Here is an 18,255-nt window from a genome sequence, read left to right as displayed (position 1 = left end):
TATGGTTTGTCGAACGTGCATCTTGTTGACTTTAACCCATCTGGACCGGTCGTGCAGCACGCTGCAGATGTTTCTGGTACATGTTCGAGGGCAGAGGTGGTTGATTTCTGGATCGGGGAGCCCTAAGCTTTTTGGGCCTGCGGGCGCCTTTGAAATTCTGGCACAGTTGTGGTAGGTGGGGCTGTGTGTGTGTAACGTGCCTTCAAGTCGCAGCCGACTTATGGTGACCCCTTTTTGGGGGGGTTTCATGGCAAGAGACTAACAGAGGTGGGTTGCCAGTGCCTTCCTCTGCACAGCAACCCTGGACTTCCTTGGTGGTCTCCCATCCAAATACTAACCAGGGCTGACCCTGCTTAGTTTCTGAGATCTGACGAGATCAGGCTAGCCTGGGCCATCCAGGTCAGGGCAGGTGGGGCTACAAAGGGCTCATAATGGCTGCTGGCGAAGGCGGAGCCGGCCACGAAAAATGGCTTCTCGTCGGTCACACAGCGAAAATCCTTGGGGGCAGCTGCTGTCAATGCAACGTTTTTAAAAAAAATCTGCAGAGCCGATCACATTTCCAAATGGCCAATTGCAAGCCAAACTGAGAGCCATGGCGTAGCGGTTAAGAGTGGCGGACTCTAATCTGGTGAACCGGGTTTGGTTCCCCCACTTGAGTGGCGGACTCTAATCTGGAGAACCGGGTTCGGTTCCCCCACTCCTCCACAGGGAGCCTGCTGGGTGACCTTGGGCCAGTCCCAGTTCTCTCTGAACGCTCTCAGCCCAGAAATCACGTCAGCAGGGGAGGTGAGGAAATCGGCTCCTACGATCGGGAACAGTTTGCTGTGATAACAGGTGTGGCGCAAGCAGTAACAGGGTTCGCTCAGTCCACATATGCTCTGCCGCCCCTCATTTTGGCTGGCCAAAATGAAAATCTTAAGAGATGCAGGTGGAGTCGTCGTCGTCATCACCACACACAATACAGCACCATTTAGACTCACAGAATCATCGAGTTGGAAGGTGCCATAGAGGCCATCTAGACCAACCCCCTGCTTAATGCAGGATCAGCCTAGAGCAGCGGTTCCCAAACTGTGCTCCATGGAGCATTTGGTGTTCCTCGAAACATCTCCTAGTGCTCCGTGAAGAGGTTGGAAAGAAAAATACTACAGTCGTCCGGTTTAGTATATAGGTCAGGGGTGGGGAGCCTTTTTTCTGCCAAGGGCCATTTGGATATTTGTAACATCATTCACGGGCCATACAAAATTATCAACTTAAAAAGTTGCCTGCTATATTTGGTCAAACATTTAGCCAAGAGGCACGACTGGAGACGGCTCTGAGTGTCTGCCACATAGAGCGACTCGCTCTGTTGTCCCCAGCTGGGCCCAAGAGATTCAGGCAGAACAGCATCCTTCTGAGCTAGAGATCTGCTAGGACCCATGAAGGGCCAGACCAAATTATTTCGCGGGCCTTATATGGCCCCCGGGCCTGACGTTCCCCACCCCTGATATAGGTGCTAGGTGAAAATTAGCGCTCCGTGACGAATTTCTCTCCTGAAAAGTGCTCCATGACTCTGGAACATCTGGCCTAGAGCATCCCTGACAAGTGCTTGTCCAGCCTTTGCTTGAAGACTGCCAGTGAGGGGGAGCTCACCGCCTCCCTAGGTATCCGATTCCCCTGTTGAACAACTCTTATTTAAGTGCATAACACTTGACAGAATAACAAAGAGAGACAGTCCTGAGCAGATTACCATCTACAATTGTAATACAATACCGGGCCAATTACCGCTCGGTACCCAGTCTTCCTTTTCTGGGAAAGGTAATTGAGAGAGCCGTCGCCAGTCAGCTCCAGACCTTCCCGGATGAAGCCTCGGCACTTAATCCGTTCCAGTCTGGCTTCAGGCCGGACTTTGGGATGAGACGGTCCTCGTAGCCCTCGGGGACGACCTGCAGATCCATCTTGATGAGGACAGGCAGCGTTTTGAAAAAGACAATTCAAAAAGAAAAGGGGAGGGGGAAATTTAGGAAAAGGTAAAAACGGATTTTATACAATACGTTCAAAATTTCTTCTTCTTTTTTCCCCTTCCTCGGCACCCAGAATATGTTGTGGTAAACTGACTAATACATTAAAAACTACCTATTAAAAATAATATCAGATGTTTTCAACATTTCTTGTCCTGTCTTCTTTTCTTCTCTTACTCCTTTATTCCATTCTTTATGCTCATGGACCGACAGGTCATGAGCAAAACAAATTCCATAATACACAAATACCCAAACATACAAAAATATAATATCTAAACAGTACAGTTAAAAAGAGGTATCATTAAAAAAAAACATAGATAAAAATTCTGCCACGGCGAGGGTTACATTTGGATCAGTATCAGCTATATCTTGCTTTAGGGCAGGTCTCCACCTGTGAATGTATATTGTGATCCATTTGTCTCCGGCGATCTCATGCTTTTTACAATCTACACTTTCCTTCTCTTCTTAATGCACAAACTCAGTTGTAACCAAACTGGGTTGGGATAAACATAATAACACAACGGGACATACCTATATATGTAAAATCGCAAGTGGACATTTACAATATGATTTAAGACTGTGTGTGTGTGTTAAGTGCCGTCAAGTCGCTTCCGACTCATGGCGACCCTATGAATGAAAGTCCTCCAAAATGTCCTATCTTTGACAGCCTTGCTCAGATCTTGCAAATTGAAGGCCGTGGCTTCCTTTATTGAGTCAATCCATCTCTTGTTGGGTCTTCCTCTTTTCCTGCTGCCTATAAGCTCTAATATCTAATAAGCTCTAAGACTATAAGCTCTAATTTCATTGTAAGATAAACATAATGAAATCAGTAATATTGATAGAACAACTTCCATCTCTCTTGGATTACTATTTGATGCTGTTGACCATCCCGTGTTGGTCCGCCGCCCAGCCTCCCTGGGGTTTTGTGGCACTGCCCTTGTGCGGTTTATCTCCTTCCTCTGGGGACGCAGCCGGAGGGTAGCCATCGGGGACGAGGTTTCGATCAGGCAACCCCTGCGTTGTTGGGTTCCTCGGGTCGATTCTATCCCCGATGTTATTTAATATCAATCAGTCATCTTTACTACGGGCGTTGAACAGCATTACAAACAATTATAAAAACCAGTCCAATTGCACAAAACTTAGCTTATGGAGATAAATTTAAAATGTGTCCTTTTTTAAAAAAACATTTAAGACCTTTTACAATCTGCTGCAACTATAGTTTTCTGGATCCTACTTATCGAAACACAAAATCTGGCAACTTGGCGCAATGTCTGAGAGTTCTTATCTGACAGCAAGTAGTCCAATTTAATTTTATCAGTTTCACCCGAAATCCTAACTAATAGCGGATTAATAATTTTTAGTCTAGGTGCCTTATAGTAAGGACATTAATATCTATATGCGCCCTCCTGCGGAGCTCATCACACTATGAGAAGGCACATGAATTCTTCTTCTTCTTCTACCAGGAGAGGTGGTCCCTCATATACGGAGCCCCTTGCATGAACCAGCACATTTCTGTCATTTGAAAGTTATCATTTTCCCTTAACATACCCAGGGTGTGCCCCAGGGTATCTCCTCAGGAGTTGTAACGGCACATCAGACTGCAGCCCACAAAACCCTTACGTTGATTAACCTTCTGCTCCCTGCAGGACAGTTTCATAAAGAGCTCCCTGGAAGAACCGCTGCTCAACATGATCTGCAAAACTCTGAAACCCAACTTCAACCGGAGCCGAGACCACTGCCTGGTGAGGCTGGCCCCCGTCACCGGCAACCCCAACGCCTTGGCTATCGTCGGTGCGTCTGTGCAGAGTAAGTGTTAGGTCGATCCTCAGGAGCCGTGAGGGCTGAAGCCAAGAACTTCAGATCTGGGCCCTGCAACCGTTTGCACAGAACTTCCCATGAGCTGCGCCCTCACATGAACACACGAAGCTGCCTTATACTGAATCAGACCCCTCGGTCCATCAAAGTCAGTATTGTCTACTCAGACTGGCAGCAGCTCTCCAGGGTCTCAGGCAGAGGACTTTCACATCCCCTACTTGCCTGGTCCCTTTAACTGGAGATGCCGGGGACTGAACCTGGGACCTTCTGCATGCCAAGCAGATACTCTACCACTGAGCCCTCAAAAAGTTACCAGGGCTATGGTCTCCTCCCAGGATCTAGCGTCATTCCCCACCATCCCGGCAGCCTTGGTGATACCATATAGGCTTCTAGATGGCCAATCAGGGCTCCCTGGGTACCCAAAGGTTGGGTGGGAAAGAACTCAACTATACTATGAAATTTATTTATTTATTTATTTATTGCTCTTGTATCCCGCCCTCCCTGGCAAGCCGGGCTCAGGGCGGCTCACCACACAATCAGGCAGCGTGGTGTAGTGGTTAGGAGCAGTGGTTTGGAACGGTGGGCTCTGATCTGGAGAGCCAGGTTTGATTCCCCAGCTGCCACTGTAACTGAGCCCCTCATTTGGGCACTGGTTGCCCGGGAGGGCTCAGCCCCCCCTGGCCAAGTTCAGGGGGGCTGGAGCCCCTCAGCCCCCCCCCCAATAGTTTACACCTATGGCTAGACGGCCATCTGTCAGCAATGCTGACTCTGAACTCAGGCAGACCTTGGGAGGAAGGGCATGAAGAGTTCCATCAGTGCTTTGCTCTCGTGGCTCTTTCCTACATGCCCAGGGTAATGCTGATCACCTCTTTGGGATCCAGATTGTCCAGGGGTCCTGGAGGGTTTTTGTTGCATGGAGTAGGGGTCACTGTGGGTATGGACGGAGGTAGCTGTGCATTTCCTGCTTTGTGTAGAGGGTTGGACTAGATGACTTTGGAGGTCCCTTCTATGTTTCTATGATTTGGTATGGACTGGATCCCTCTTTGAGTGTAATATTACGATCACCCAAGCATTAGGGTCTGGCTGGTCACTTATTTATTGTTTAAGAGTATTTTTAGGGTTCTTTTTGTTGTAATAACTGGCTGTGTTCTTGCCCATCTTGGGTAAGATTGGCCAGGGATCCAGGAAGGTCCCCCCCCACCATCTTCTGGGAATGGAGTAGGGGTTACTAGGGTAGTTGTGAATTTCCTGCATTGTGCAGGGGGTTGGACTAGATGACCCTGGTGGTCCCTTCCAGGATTCTGTGATTCTTAGGAAGGCCTTTTACGTCTGTGGGATCCTTTGACGTAGTAACTTTCTCTTCCCCCCACCCTTTGCTTTTCCCATTAGTAAATTCTGAGGCTGATGAGCTGTTTGAATCTCTGAAAATAAAGGAAGGAGAATTGAAAAAGGTAAGAGAATAATACTTGCATGATTTCTGCCCTTTAAAATATCTAGACCAATCTCTCCAGGGTGGTGCCCATGGGTGACATAGTGCCGGCCGACAACTTTCCTGGCACCTGCCAGGTGTTTTTAGAGGCTTCTGATTGGCCATTGGAGATTTGATCAGCCAGGCAGGTTTTTAAAGAAGAAGAGTTGGTTTTTACATGCCGACTTTCTCTACCACTTAAGGAAGAATCAAACCGGCTTACAATCGCCTTCCCTCCCCACAGCAGACACCCTGTGAGGTAGGTGGGGCTGAGAGAGCGCTAAGAGAGCTGTGACTAGCCCAAGGTCACCCAGCTGGCTTCATGTGGAGGGGTGGGGGAATCAAACCCGGTTCTCCAGATAGAGTCAACTGCTCCAAACCACCACTCTTCACCACCACAATTTTGCTTTGGCAGCAGCTGCCACCACAACACAAGGATCTTCGCCATGGGACTGAAGGCCAGCTGCAGCGGCCCTTTTGTGGCTGGTTCCACCTCCTGCGGCAGCAATTTTTGCCAGCTGTTTTTGGGGCTGTGCCCACCACGTGGTGTCAGGATTCCAAAGGTGCCCGCAGGCTCAAAAAGGTTGGGGGTCACGGCATCAGCCGACGTTCCTCCTGCCCCAATGACACTTTTGGGAAGGATACTGGAAGATAAACGGAGCGGATATGTGGGACTTGTCGACCGTCGGCTTTAAAGTGCTGGGGGAAAGTGAGGGGAGATCGAGGGCCTTCCTTCAGATAGTTCCCAATGGACCTCAGAAGGACTGATGGATCTTAGCCTGTGCTGGAGTCCCTCCCGGTCACTGAAAGGCTTCTCCCTCATTATACCAGAACGCGGGGTCATCTGCTGAAGCTGGAGGGTGAGAGATTCACAACAGAGACAAGGAAGTATTTCTTCACACAACGCATAGTTCAATAGTGGAACTCCCTGCCCCAGGATGTGGTGATGGCTGCCAACTTGAAAGGCTTTAAGAGGAGAGTGGACATGTTCATGGAGGATAGAGCTATCCATGGCTACTAGTCAAGATGCACACCTATTCTCTCCAGGATCAGAGGAGCATGCCTATTCTGTTAGGTGCTGTGGAACACAGGCAGGATGGTGCTGCTGCAGTCATCTTCTTTGTGGGCTTCCTAGAGGCACCTGGTTGGCCACTGTGTGGACAGATGGCTGGACTTGATGGACCTGGGTCTGATCCAGCGTGGCTTTTCCTATGTTCTTATGGAGGATGGGGCTATCCATGGCTACTAGTCCTAATGAATACTAGTCATGATGCATACCTGTTCTCTCCAGGATCAGACGAGCGTGCCTATTACATTAGGTGCTGTGGAACACAGGCAGGATGCTGCTGCTGCAGTCGTCTAGTTTGGGGGCTTCCTAGAGGCACCTGGTTGGCCTCTGTGTGAGCAGACAGCTGGACTTGATGGACCTGGGTCTGATCCAGCAGGTCCTTTCTCATGTTCTTGTGTAAGGCTGAGGGCCCCGGCCGAGGCATAGAGAACAAGGTAGGTCCTCATGGCGATTGTGGCCAAATGATACTGGGAGAGTTCTTGTGACTCAGTCAGTTAACACGTTGCAAGCAAGACTCAGAGGCGGTCAGGTGGCACTGAGCAGACTTTCCAGGGGCCAAAGGGTTTTTCGGGCCTTGGGTAACAGTTTACGCCTTCCCATGAGCTGCAGAAGCGGAATAAAGTATGCCAAACTAGACCATGTATGCACAGGGGCTGAATTAGCATAACCTGTACTGCTCGCCCAGATCGCCAGCGGTTCTAGTGCAGTTCTGGGATTACCATGGTTTGGATAACCACAGAAAAGACAAAAGGAACCAAGGCCAGACTGCTGACTAGCCCGCAGGGTGCAGTGATAAACAGTAACCCCTCCAGCGGGTCCTCTGTTCCCCTTGCAAGGACACCCCCAGCCGTTTCACCACCTCGCTTGAGAGCCAGAGTGGTGTGGTGGTTAAGAGCGGTGGTTTGGAGCGGTGGACTCTGATCTGGAGAACCGGGTTTGATTCCCCACTCCTCCACATGAGCGGCGGAGGCTAATCTGGTGAACTGGATTTGTTTCCCCACTCCTACACACGAAGCCAGCTGGGTGACCTCAAGCTAGTCACAGCTCTCTCAGCTCCACCTACTTCGCAGGGTGTCAGTTGTGGGGGGCGGAAGGGAAGGTGATTGCAAGCCAGTTTGAGTCTCCCTTAAGTGATAGAGAAAATTGGCATATAAAAACCAACTCTTCTTCTTCCCCCCCCCCCCCTCCGCTGCAGCTTGGACTGAACGTCAGCTACGCCGGCCAGTATGCGGATATCGATAGTGAGGACCGGTTCAGTATGCCCTTGATCATCACCATCGTCTGCATGGCGGCGTCTCTCCTCCTGGCGGCTGCCATCTACGGCTGTTGCCACCAGCGCATTTCTCAAAGGAAGGACCAGGTAACTCACCTCCATATGTGTTTGCAAAAGAGCATGCCGTATGCCTTCTAGGCCTCCACTGGGGCGCCATATCGTCCGATTCAGCATGTTCTGTGCCTCAGTCCAGGAACGGAACCGTATTGTAACTGCTAGGGTGTTGGTGCCAGCTCAATTCATACATAATATGAAACCGTGGTTTATTTTAATAATGGGGAGGTTATAAACAAATGCTGGGTTCACCCGCTTCGTTCTTAAGCAGATCATGAGAGGGAGGGCAGGAAGGGTTGCTTAAGTTCACAGAATCAGCATTGCTGACAGATGGCTATCGAGCCTCTGCTTTAAAACCTCCAAAAAAGGAGAGCCCACCACCTCCCGAGGAAACTTGTTCCAATGAGGAACCCCTCTAAATGTCAGGAAGTTCTTCCTAATGTTTGGCCGGAAACTCTTTTGATTTAATTTCAACCCATTGGCTTTGGTCCGGCCATCTGGGGCAACAGAAAACAACTCTGCATAACTCAGCCCTTCAAATACTTGAAGATGGCTATCATATCACCTCTCAGTTCTCTCTTCTCCAGGCTAAGCATACCCAAGTTCTTCAAGCTTTCCTCATAGGACTTGGTCTCCAGACCCCTCACCATCTTTGTGGCCCTCCTCTGGATATGTTCCAGCTGGTCAACATCCTTCTTAAATTGCGGTGATATATTCATACCATTTGGGAAAGATCTTACAGTTCAGATTTCCTGATTCAGTGGAAGGCAGCTTCCTAGAGCCAAGTGTCTGCCAGCCATTGAGAATGGGCAGGGAACTCTTTCTCGTATCCCAAAGCATTTTTTTATGTTCAAAGGCTTTGGGGGGTATTTTCAGGGTTTGCCGAGAAGGTCACCCAGAGGCAGGGTGGGGGTAGCGAGGATAACAGAGGAGCTGAGGCTAGAAATCAGAGGAAGCCATACAGAGCGGGGAGAAAGCAGAGAAAGGGCAGCGCCGGCAGGATTAATTCTTCGGCTTCCGACAACAGAGAACATCACAGAGACAGGAGCGGTAAGGAAGCCGAAGGGGTTGATCCATTGGGACTAGAGCAGGAAAGAGGTCAAGGCAGATGGGGACGCGGCAGACCTTTGGACGAGGCAGGAAAGGGTCTGTCCCTGTTTCCACGCCTTCCTGCCTTCGCCCCATTTGGCCAGAGACAAATCAGCCAGGGCCTCGCCGAACCACAGGACCTTCCCCCCTTTGCTTCCGAGCCAGCTACTGCTTTACTTGAAGTTCACCAACAACAGAATTAAGTACCCAAAAGGTCAAGAAAAAAACAAATAAACATCCAAGACTAAAGGTTATACAATCTAAAATTTATGATGTAAGTACAAAATTTGTATTTCTTGATTACTATTCCAGACTTCGCGACTATTTCTTGACTAAATTGATAATTGTATTTATGGCTGCAGTGTTACATCCCCTCATTTAAGAGGGAGACACGCACGCGAGGATTAGTTTTCCTTGTGCACGGAAGCCTAAAACGGAGGAAGAAGTTTTTAAGTTACATATTTTAATTGTTATCTTGCAAAAACAACGCACGCATAGGCATAAAGATTTTTTAAAATCTATGTATGTATATCTTTGAGCCTGGAATGTTGATTGCTTAGACCATTGGAGAAGGTTGTATGGCGGAAACGCTTATGGTTTAATTGAGTTTATGTCACACACATGAAGCTTGAATCAGGCCTTTGGTCCATCAAAGTCAGTATTGTCTACTCAGACCGGCAGCGGCTCTCCAGGGTCTCAAGTAGAGGTCTTTCACATCACCTACTTGCCTGGTCCCTTTAACTGGAGATGCCGGGGATTGAACCTGGGACTTTCTGCATGCCAAGCAGATGCTCTACTACTGAGCCACAGTGTTATATGAGCATGTCAATTTGGTAGTGTTATATGAGCATGTCAATTTGGTAGGTTTTTGCAGGGCCCTATATGTGTTATATGTGGTATTAGATTTTATCCTGAAATAAATATAGACATATTTTGTAACTACATAATTTTTAGATTTTATAACCTTTGGCATTGAATTTTTGTTTATTTTTTCTGGACGTTTTGGGTGCCTTACTTGACATGGCCACCAGAGGGCAGAAGCACCACAGAGTTTTCTGTTCGCTGAGCTCAGCAACTTTGCTTATTTCCAAGCGATCAAAACCTTAGCCATTAGATTTAGAGGGCGCTTGTGCATACAAAGGGCTTTGGGCCAAGGGGGGAGGGGGTTACCCTCTGCATGCACAGGGCCGCTTTCCCCTCTTTAAAGTGAGCGCCCTTAGAGCGCCGTACCTGCAGTGGTGCGCAAATGGAACTTCGTGCCGGAGACGAGGCATTTTTAATCTTGTCCACATCTCTGCCGGGCTGGAGTAACATTACATGGTGAAGAAGTCAACAAACGCACAGGTTCCTTTGGGGCTTAATTTAGGTAGGGGGGCTATGGCTTAGTGGTAGGTCCTCCATTTTTTTGTGCAGAAGGTCCCGGGTTCAATCCCCAGCTTCTCCAGTTGCAAGGAGCGGACCAGGCAGTAGGTGATGGGAAAGACCACTCTGCCGGAGACTCTGGAAAGCCGCTGCCAGTCTGAGTAGGCAGTACTGGCCCTGTTGGACAAGTGGTCTGATTCAGTATAAGGCCGCTTTATGTGGGAGTTCCATTAGGGCGAGGGGCTGTGGCTCAGTGGTAGAGCATCTGCTTGGCATGCAGAAGGTGCCAGGTTCAATCCCAGGCATCTCCACTTAAAGGGACCAGGCAAGTAGATGATGGGAAAGACCCCTGCCTGTGAGACCCTGGAGAGCCATGGAGAGGGGCCGTGGCTCAGTGGTAGAGCATCTGCTTGGCATGCAGAAGGTGCCAGGTTCAATCCCCGGCATCTCCAGCTGAAAAGCCCAGGCAGTAGGTGATGTGAAAGGCCTCCACCTGAGATCCCGGAAACCTGCTGCCAGTCTTGAGTAGATTATACTGACCTTGATGGAACCATGGTTTGACTCAGTAGAAGGCAGCTCACGGGGATATGCTTGGCATGCAGAAGGTCCCAGGTTCAATCCCCGGCGTCTCCAGTTGAAAGGAGCAGGCAGTAGATGATGTGAAAGACCTCTGCCTGAGGCCCGGGAGAGCCGCTGCCAGTCAGAGTAGACAATACTGATCTTGATGGACCGATGGTCTGGTTCAGTATAAGGCAGCTTCACCTGTGTTACTTTCAGAGCTGCCTTAACCAGGAGGGGGAGCAGCTCAGAACGCGGATTTCGACCCTCTCTCCCACAGCGAGTCGGTGAGAATCTGCTGTGTCATCATTTGAACGCCTGTCGAAACGTGCAGAGGGCTAGCTCACCAGGGAGCCCGGTTTGGGTCAGGGTGTCCGTACAGTGCCACCAATAAGAAAAAACAGGGTCATGCCCCGAGCAGCCTACAGGGAGGAAACAGAGAAGGGAAGGGGAAAGGTTCAAGAGAGCCAGCGTGGTGTAGTGGTTAAGAGCAACGGTTTGGCACGGTGGAGTCTAATCTGGAGAACCAGGTTCAATTCCCCACTCCTCCACATGTGCGGCGGAGGCTAATCTGGTGAACCGGATTTGTTTCCCCACTCCTTCGCATGAAGCCGGCTGGGTGACCTGGGCTAGTCACACTCTCTCAGCCCCACCCACCTCACAGGGTGTCTGTTGTGGGGAGGGGAAGGGAAGGTGATTGTAAGCCGGTTTGATTCTTCTTTAAGTGGTAGAGAAAGTCGGCATATAAAAGCAAACTCTTCTTCTTCTTTAATGTTGCCCGGGGATGAAGAAGAGTTGGACAAGAGATTTTTCCCCCCCAGAGGTTGCTGGTTCATATACCTTTCTTGAGGATGTGGGTGGTGTTATAATCGGGGTCTCCTGCACGTAAGTTTTAAAGATAGGGGTTGCCTCAGGTTGTAGTTGGTGGTCATTGGTCAGCCTGTTTTTGGAAGAGTACCAGAGGAATGTGGAAAGGTTTTTAAGTTTAATAGGTTTTTAAGCAAAGGCTCGATGGCCATCTGTCAGCAGTGCTGATTCTGTGAACTTAAGCAGATCATGAGAGGGAGGGCAGGAAGGGTTGTGTCAGTGTTTGGCTCTCGTGGCCCTTCCTTACATGCCCAGGGTAATGCCAATTGCCACTTTGGGGGCTGGAAGGAATTTTTGGCCAGGGATCTTGCAGGGGTTTTCTTTCCCATCTTCTGGGCATAGAGCAGGGGTCACTGGAGGTGTGAGGGGAGGTAGTTGTTAATTAAGTAAGGGGTTGGACTAGACGAGAGAGCCCTATGGTGCAGAGTGGTAAGCTGCAGTACTGCTGTCCAAGCTCTGCCCACGACCTGAGTTCGATCCCGACGGAAGTCGGTTTCAGGTAGCCGGCTCAAGGTTGACTCAGCCTTCCATCCTTCCAAGGTCAATAAAATGAGTACCCAGCTTGCTGGGGGTAAAGGGAAGATGACTGGGGAAGGCAATGGTAAACATAGTCTGCCTATTAAACATAGGGATGTAACGTCACCCCATGGGTCAGGAATGACCCAGTACTTACACAGGGGACTACCTTTATCTTTTATGGACTAGATGACCCCATGGGTCCCTTCCAACTCTTATGATTCGATTATTCCTTTCTGGGCTCGGCCTCCATCCTCTTTCTCCTCCCGTTTTACAGCAACGTCTGACGGAAGAGCTCCAAACCATGGAGAACGGCTACCACGACAACCCCACCCTGGAGGTGATGGAGACCTCGTCGGAGATGCAGGAGAAAAAGGTCAACCTGAACGGGGAGCTGGGGGACAGCTGGATCGTCCCCATGGACAGCCTGACGAAAGAGGATCTGGAGGAGGAAGAGGACACACATTTATAATTACAAAAAGAGAAACAGAGCAAGAGAGAGAGAGAGCGTTAACTTCACACTAAGCAAAAAAAATATGGAAAACTGAAATTGCAGCCGCAAGTGCCGACATAGCAAGGGGGGGAGCGTCGTTTCCGTAAGAGCCGAGGGTCTCACACTGGGCATCTGCCTTGGCCCAAACCTTGTTTAAAAGAGAAAGAAAACAGAGCACTCCCGCCAGCTTTCTACGCAAAATTGTATGTGCATATATATGTGTGTTCTTTCCCCCAAGACAGTGCCTCTATTTAAGCATTAAGCAAGGCAAGCAGAATTGGGCCACCTGAACGCAAAATTGTTGCTTTTCGAGATCCGTACAAGCAGTTCTGAGTGTATTGGGCACAGATGTTCAGAAATCGTATTGCGGTGGTCCCAGTGAAGTGAAGGAGCTCAGGCTGGGGTTTTGGGGGTTTTTTGCGGGGTGGGGGGTGGCTCCCAATGAGAACCAAGTTTCTAGCCCTGCTGGATCACAAAGAACAGGCTGGCAGGACCTGGTGAACTCTCCAAAGTGGGGAATGAACCAGACTGCTGTTATTTAACAGGATGTGGAGTCCCCTTTCGACTCTGGTTGGGTCCAGAGTGTTCAAAACCCTGGATATGGCTGGGGGATGGGGTTGTAGCTTTAATTTTTATTTCCCTCTGCTCCTCCCCAACCCCCAATCTGGACTCCTCCAGATTGCATCCCTCCCCTATTCAAAATACCAGACCAGGAACCCCAAAGAGAGCCTGCAACGAAGGAGGAGCTATTCTAGTTATGACCGCAAGAACAAGTTTTGGGATCTGGCAGCCACCGATCGATGTTTAGCTGCCGATGCTTGAAAATGCGTGTGGAGTGGTCCTGTGCATTTCTGTCCATTGCCCTGTTGATTGGATTCGGGCTGAGGGTGGGGAGAGATCTCTTGGTGATCCAAAAGGGGTCCTGGAAAGAGATTCCATCAGGACCCTTTCCGATTTCAGGAGGGAGGAGGGAAAAGATTCCCACCAGGCGTGTGGTGGGGGGGAAGACTTGTGGTAAAGGTTAAAGGCCCCCTCCTTGTAAGTATTTGAGATGAAATAGCTAAAGGAGGGAGGATATTTTAAGAGCCGTTACTGCGGTACTTAACTCTAGCAACGTTGTCATTCACTGCTGGTTAAATCCACCATCCTTCCCGTAAAAGGAAAAAAAAACAGATTTGTGCCTTTGAGATGCATAGGTTGTACATAAGCCCTCTTAGTTGCTTAGAGCAGTCACCTGGGTGTAGAAAGATGGGTGCCTAGCAGGAAAAGAAATCAAGACTGAAATCTGGTGGGGCTGGGGTTGGCTCTTATTCCTCCACCACCACCAGACTCCATCACCAGCAACTAAATATGCAGATTTTTTAAACATTTTGCTCAATGAAAAAAGACTGTTTCCACCAGTTAGAGGAACACACAGCATGTTTTAAAGGAGGGTGTCAAATATTAGGCCCGTGGGTCTGATCCGGCCCCTTGAGAGCTCTTATCCGGCCCGCGAGCCAGCCGAGGCAGCCACCCCCCACCCCGTTCCTGATCTGGGCTGGCGAGGCACGGCATGGCCCGACCGAGTGACATTGACGTCATATCTGGCCCTCGTAACAATTGAGTTTGACACCCCTGTTTTAAGGTGTTTACCATGGAGGGTGGAATCGCCCCACAACGAGCGACAGCTGGTCAACAGCCAGCTCCCGCCGAGGCAGAAGCAGCGTTGTTGAGCCGGAGAGGCCCGTTTTAATTTGCTCGTTCAAAACGGCCAGCGCCTGCAGCCATTGGTAAATAGAACTGGGAGACGGCAGGGTTTTCCTCCTGCGCTTGAACCGGATTTAATCGGGAGACGCTGGCGCTAGGGGCCCCGCAGAAGCCGAAATGTTGGAACAGCCCAGATTTTGCACTGAAGGACCTCAATGAGCAAGTCCAACCCAGCACAACTGTGAAAAAAAATGTAAATATTGCAGTTCTGGGTTTGGCGCTCTTCCCCCCACCCCCATGCCTTTTGCTTCTGTGCGCAAAGGGAATGACAGTGTTAAGGAATGCGCATTTCAAATGGCAGGGAAGCAGGATCTCACTTTGACCAAGAAACAGTGGAAGACCCGAGAGCAACTTGGAGGAGAGGGAGGGGCTGTGGCTCAGTGGTAGAGCACCTGCTTGGCATGCAGAAGGTCCCAGGTTCAATACCCGGCATCTCCAGTTAAAGGGACAAGGCGAGTAGGTGATGGGAAAGACCTCTGACGTGAAAGACCCTGGAGAGCCGCTGCCGGTCTGAGTAGACAGTACTGACTTTGATGGACCGAGGGTCTGATTCAGTATAAGCTTCATGTATTCAGTATAAGCTTCATGTATTCATGTGAGCAGGGCGGTGGGAAATGCACTGGACACATGAACGCATGAAGCTGCTTTATACTGAATCAGGCCCTTAGTCCAGGGGTGGGGAACGTCAGGTCCGAGGGCCGTGTAAAGCCCACAAAATCATTTGGTCTGGCCCTTCATGGGTCCTGGCAAATCTCTCTCTCAGAGGGATGCTGCCCTGCCTGAATCTCTTGGGCCCAGCTGGGGACAGCAGAGCTCAAAAACGAGTCGCTCTCTGCGGCAGACACTCGGAGCTGTCTTCGGTCGTGCCTCTTGGCTAAATGTTTGACCAAATATAGCAGGCTAATTTTTAAGTTGATGATTTTGTATGGCCCACGAATGCTGTTATAAATATCCAGATGGCCCTTGGCAGAAAAAAGGTCTCCCACCCCTGCCTTAGTCCATCCAAGTCAGTATTGTCTACTCAGACAGGCGGTGGCTCTCCAGGGTCTCAGGCAGGGGTCTTTCACATCACCTACTTGCCTGGTCCCTTTAACTGGAGCTGCCGGGGATTGAACCTGGGACCTTCTGCATGCCAAGCAGATGCTCTTCCCCTGAGCCCCCGCCCCTCTCCCTGGCTCTCCAGGGTCTCAGGCTGGGGTCTTTCTCATCACCCCCTTGCCCGGTCCCTTTAACTGGAGATGCTGGGGATTGAACCTGGGACCTTCTGCATGCCAAGCAGATGCTCTACCACTGAGCCACGCTTTTCTTAACTGAGCCTCGAGCGCCCGATCTGCTCCGATCCAAGTCGTTCTGCACCGTACTTTCCGAGGGTCGAATTAGAGCAAAATTGTTCCATTCTGTGATTGAGGGGGAAAGAACCTTTTTTTGACAATATGCCTTAAAGTGCGGTGGGACACACAGAAAGTCTCAAGCGCCAGGAATCCATTACTGTGCTCGTCGTTGTGTTATATGCAATATTTTGATATTTTCCCGTATACGAGGAATACGTATAAACACACACACACAAAATAAAATATCCAGAGCGGTATCCCTCGCCTGCCAAGAAAAATAATCCGAGAGGAAATAACTGAGTGTTCAGCCCAGTCCTATTCAGAAGAGAGATGAAGGATGAGATAAATGTCACAAAGTCCCCGTAATAAAAGAAACTTCTATCTTTGCGAGAAAGGGAGACTGCACGGGTGTATTCAGGGGCATTTCCTCTTTTTTTACGAAAAAGGTTTACGAGAACAATTCCTACGACGGAAGAGAGCTTTAGGGCAAAGGAGACTTAGGCGGCTCCACCCTCCCCCTAAAAAAATATCTCCAGCTTAACCATTTGTTACAAAAAGGAACTCTTAATAAGGGTTAAACCCAGATAGGTTTCGAGGTGGCAAATGGAGCTGCCGTTTGGGGCACAGGGTCAAGAGACCCTTGGCATGGGGAAGGGCCCAGGTTCAATCCGCCGCACCACCAGTTGAAAAGACCAGGTGTGAAAGACCCCCGCCTGAGACCCTGGAGAGCCACTGGCAGTCTGCGTAGACAATATTGACCTTGATGGACCAAGGGTCTGAGTCCGCATAAGGCAGCCTCATGGGTTTGTGTGAGATCCAGGGAGGCGCTCTTGGCTGGACTGAGGAACGTGCCAGCTTGCAGATCTCACAGCGCGCTTGCCTGTGTCCTCCGATAACCCTTGTGCTCGGATAACAGCGCAAATTACTCAAACGCCGTGGATCTACCCTTTACGTTCTTTGTCTTGCACAGAGCCGACCTGGCTTCTTCTGCCATCCCTAAACCCACTGTAGCGGGGGGGGGGGGCTATGCAAAACTAACCCACGTTAATTTAAGCAACTCAAATCATCAAATCAGCAATAACCACACAACAGATGATCTGGGCGTCTGCAATTGAAGGGATGGGGTAGCCGGCGATAGGGTAGTCCTCAGCCCGAGCCCCTGCTGCTGGTCAGAGCGGACAACTCTGACCGATAGACCAGTGGTCCGACTCAGCCGGACGGCAGCGTCGTGGGTTCAAGTAAGGACAGACGTTTTCTTCTCCTTGCTTGAATTCACAGCGGGGGGGGGGGATCAAAAGGCTTAAACCGCCCTTGCAAGGAAGCCCCAAAGTTACGTGCCTGGAACTTTTTCTGTTTGTGCCTATGCAAAATTTGGCAGCTTCAACTCCTGGCTTCATTTAGACCCCTGTCTTCCCAAAGGGGACCCAAGGTGGCTGATATAATTCTCCTCTGTTTTCGCCTCACAACAACCTGTGAGGTAGGCTAGGCTGAGTGTGTGGGACTGGCCCAAGGCCACCCAGCAAGCTTCCATGGCAGAGCAGAGATTCGAACCCACTTCTCCCAGATCCTAGCCTCGACGCTATAGCCACCACACCACGCTGACTACAATTGGTGGACATAAAATTCTGGTTAAGATAATAAGATCTCCTTCCCACACACTCAGTATATCCTTTGATAAATTGAGACCCTGCGTGGCGTAGTGGTTAAGGGCTGTAGCCTCTAACCTGGAGAACCGGGTTCGATTCCCCACTCCTCCACATGAGCGGCGCTCTAATCTGGTGAACCGGAGTGGTTTCCCCGCCCCTCCACACGAAGCCAGCTGGGTGACCTTGGGCCAGTCACAGTTCTCTCCGAACTCTCTCAGCCTCACCTACCTCACAAAGTGCCTGTTGTGAGGAGGGGGTTTGTAAGCCACTTTGAGACTCCTTTCCTTAAAGAAAAACGGGGTATAAAAACCAATTCTTCTTCTTTAGGGTTCTAAAAGTTAGTTTAATTGCCCCTCAACATTATGCTTCTCAGGGACTAGAAACTTGGGAGCACGGCGAACTCATTCAATTGTGGACAGATTCCCGCCCCCACAATTTCTCTTACTGCTGCAATTTATTATTTCTATCACCTCTATAGGGTACAAAGGGATTCTGCATTTGCATTACACTATTGACTTGTTCGGGGCTGACTTACCCCAGGGGACCCAGAGATTTGGGGGGAATGAGCAAACATTGGACCTCGTCCCCCACATCCAGAACCGCCATGCTTCTGGCCGACTGCTTCGCGTAGGTCTCCGAAGCGAGTCTTTCCCCCAACCCCAACAACCTGAACTGACCGCAGAGTAAACCTCTCTCCCTTTTCAGTTGTAACGAATGTGACTGCGATCCTGAGCACGCGTACCGCTGTAGCAGCGCACGGTGCGCACTGCGGGAGCTCTGTGCGCTGCAGCAGGAGTCTGATATACACTGGAGGTTTTAACGAGGAAACTGGATTGTAAAGATTACCGTTGCATTTTCCTACAAAGTATATTTTGAAGACACCACTTATTTCTGTCAATTAAAGAAAAAACTTAAGTTCTTTTGTGATGTTGTGATTTGGGGGGGGCATGAAAGGGAGAAGTTGGGGAGGA

At 49.9% G+C, this 18,255-nt stretch overlaps 1 protein-coding gene across 1 annotated transcript in view; it reads left to right on the top strand.

Moving 5' to 3' along the window:
* Nucleotides 1-12,542, top strand: part of PODXL (podocalyxin like) — an 83,630-nt gene extending 71,088 nt beyond the window's left edge. The window contains exons 7-10 of the mRNA XM_056846624.1: nt 3,644-3,803; nt 5,202-5,263; nt 7,545-7,709; nt 12,346-12,542. Coding sequence (XP_056702602.1) covers nt 3,644-3,803; nt 5,202-5,263; nt 7,545-7,709; nt 12,346-12,540 — 582 coding nt within the window. The 3' untranslated portion in view covers nt 12,541-12,542. The remainder of the gene's footprint in view (nt 1-3,643; nt 3,804-5,201; nt 5,264-7,544; nt 7,710-12,345) is intronic.
* Nucleotides 12,543-18,255: the final 5,713 nt, after the last annotated feature.

This window comes from Euleptes europaea, chromosome 3 (assembly GCF_029931775.1).
Source record: "Euleptes europaea isolate rEulEur1 chromosome 3, rEulEur1.hap1, whole genome shotgun sequence".
Classification (NCBI taxonomy): domain Eukaryota; kingdom Metazoa; phylum Chordata; class Lepidosauria; order Squamata; family Sphaerodactylidae; genus Euleptes; species Euleptes europaea.
The sequence above is the reverse complement of the archived record's forward strand: the minus strand, read 5'-3'. Positions and strand labels throughout refer to the sequence as shown.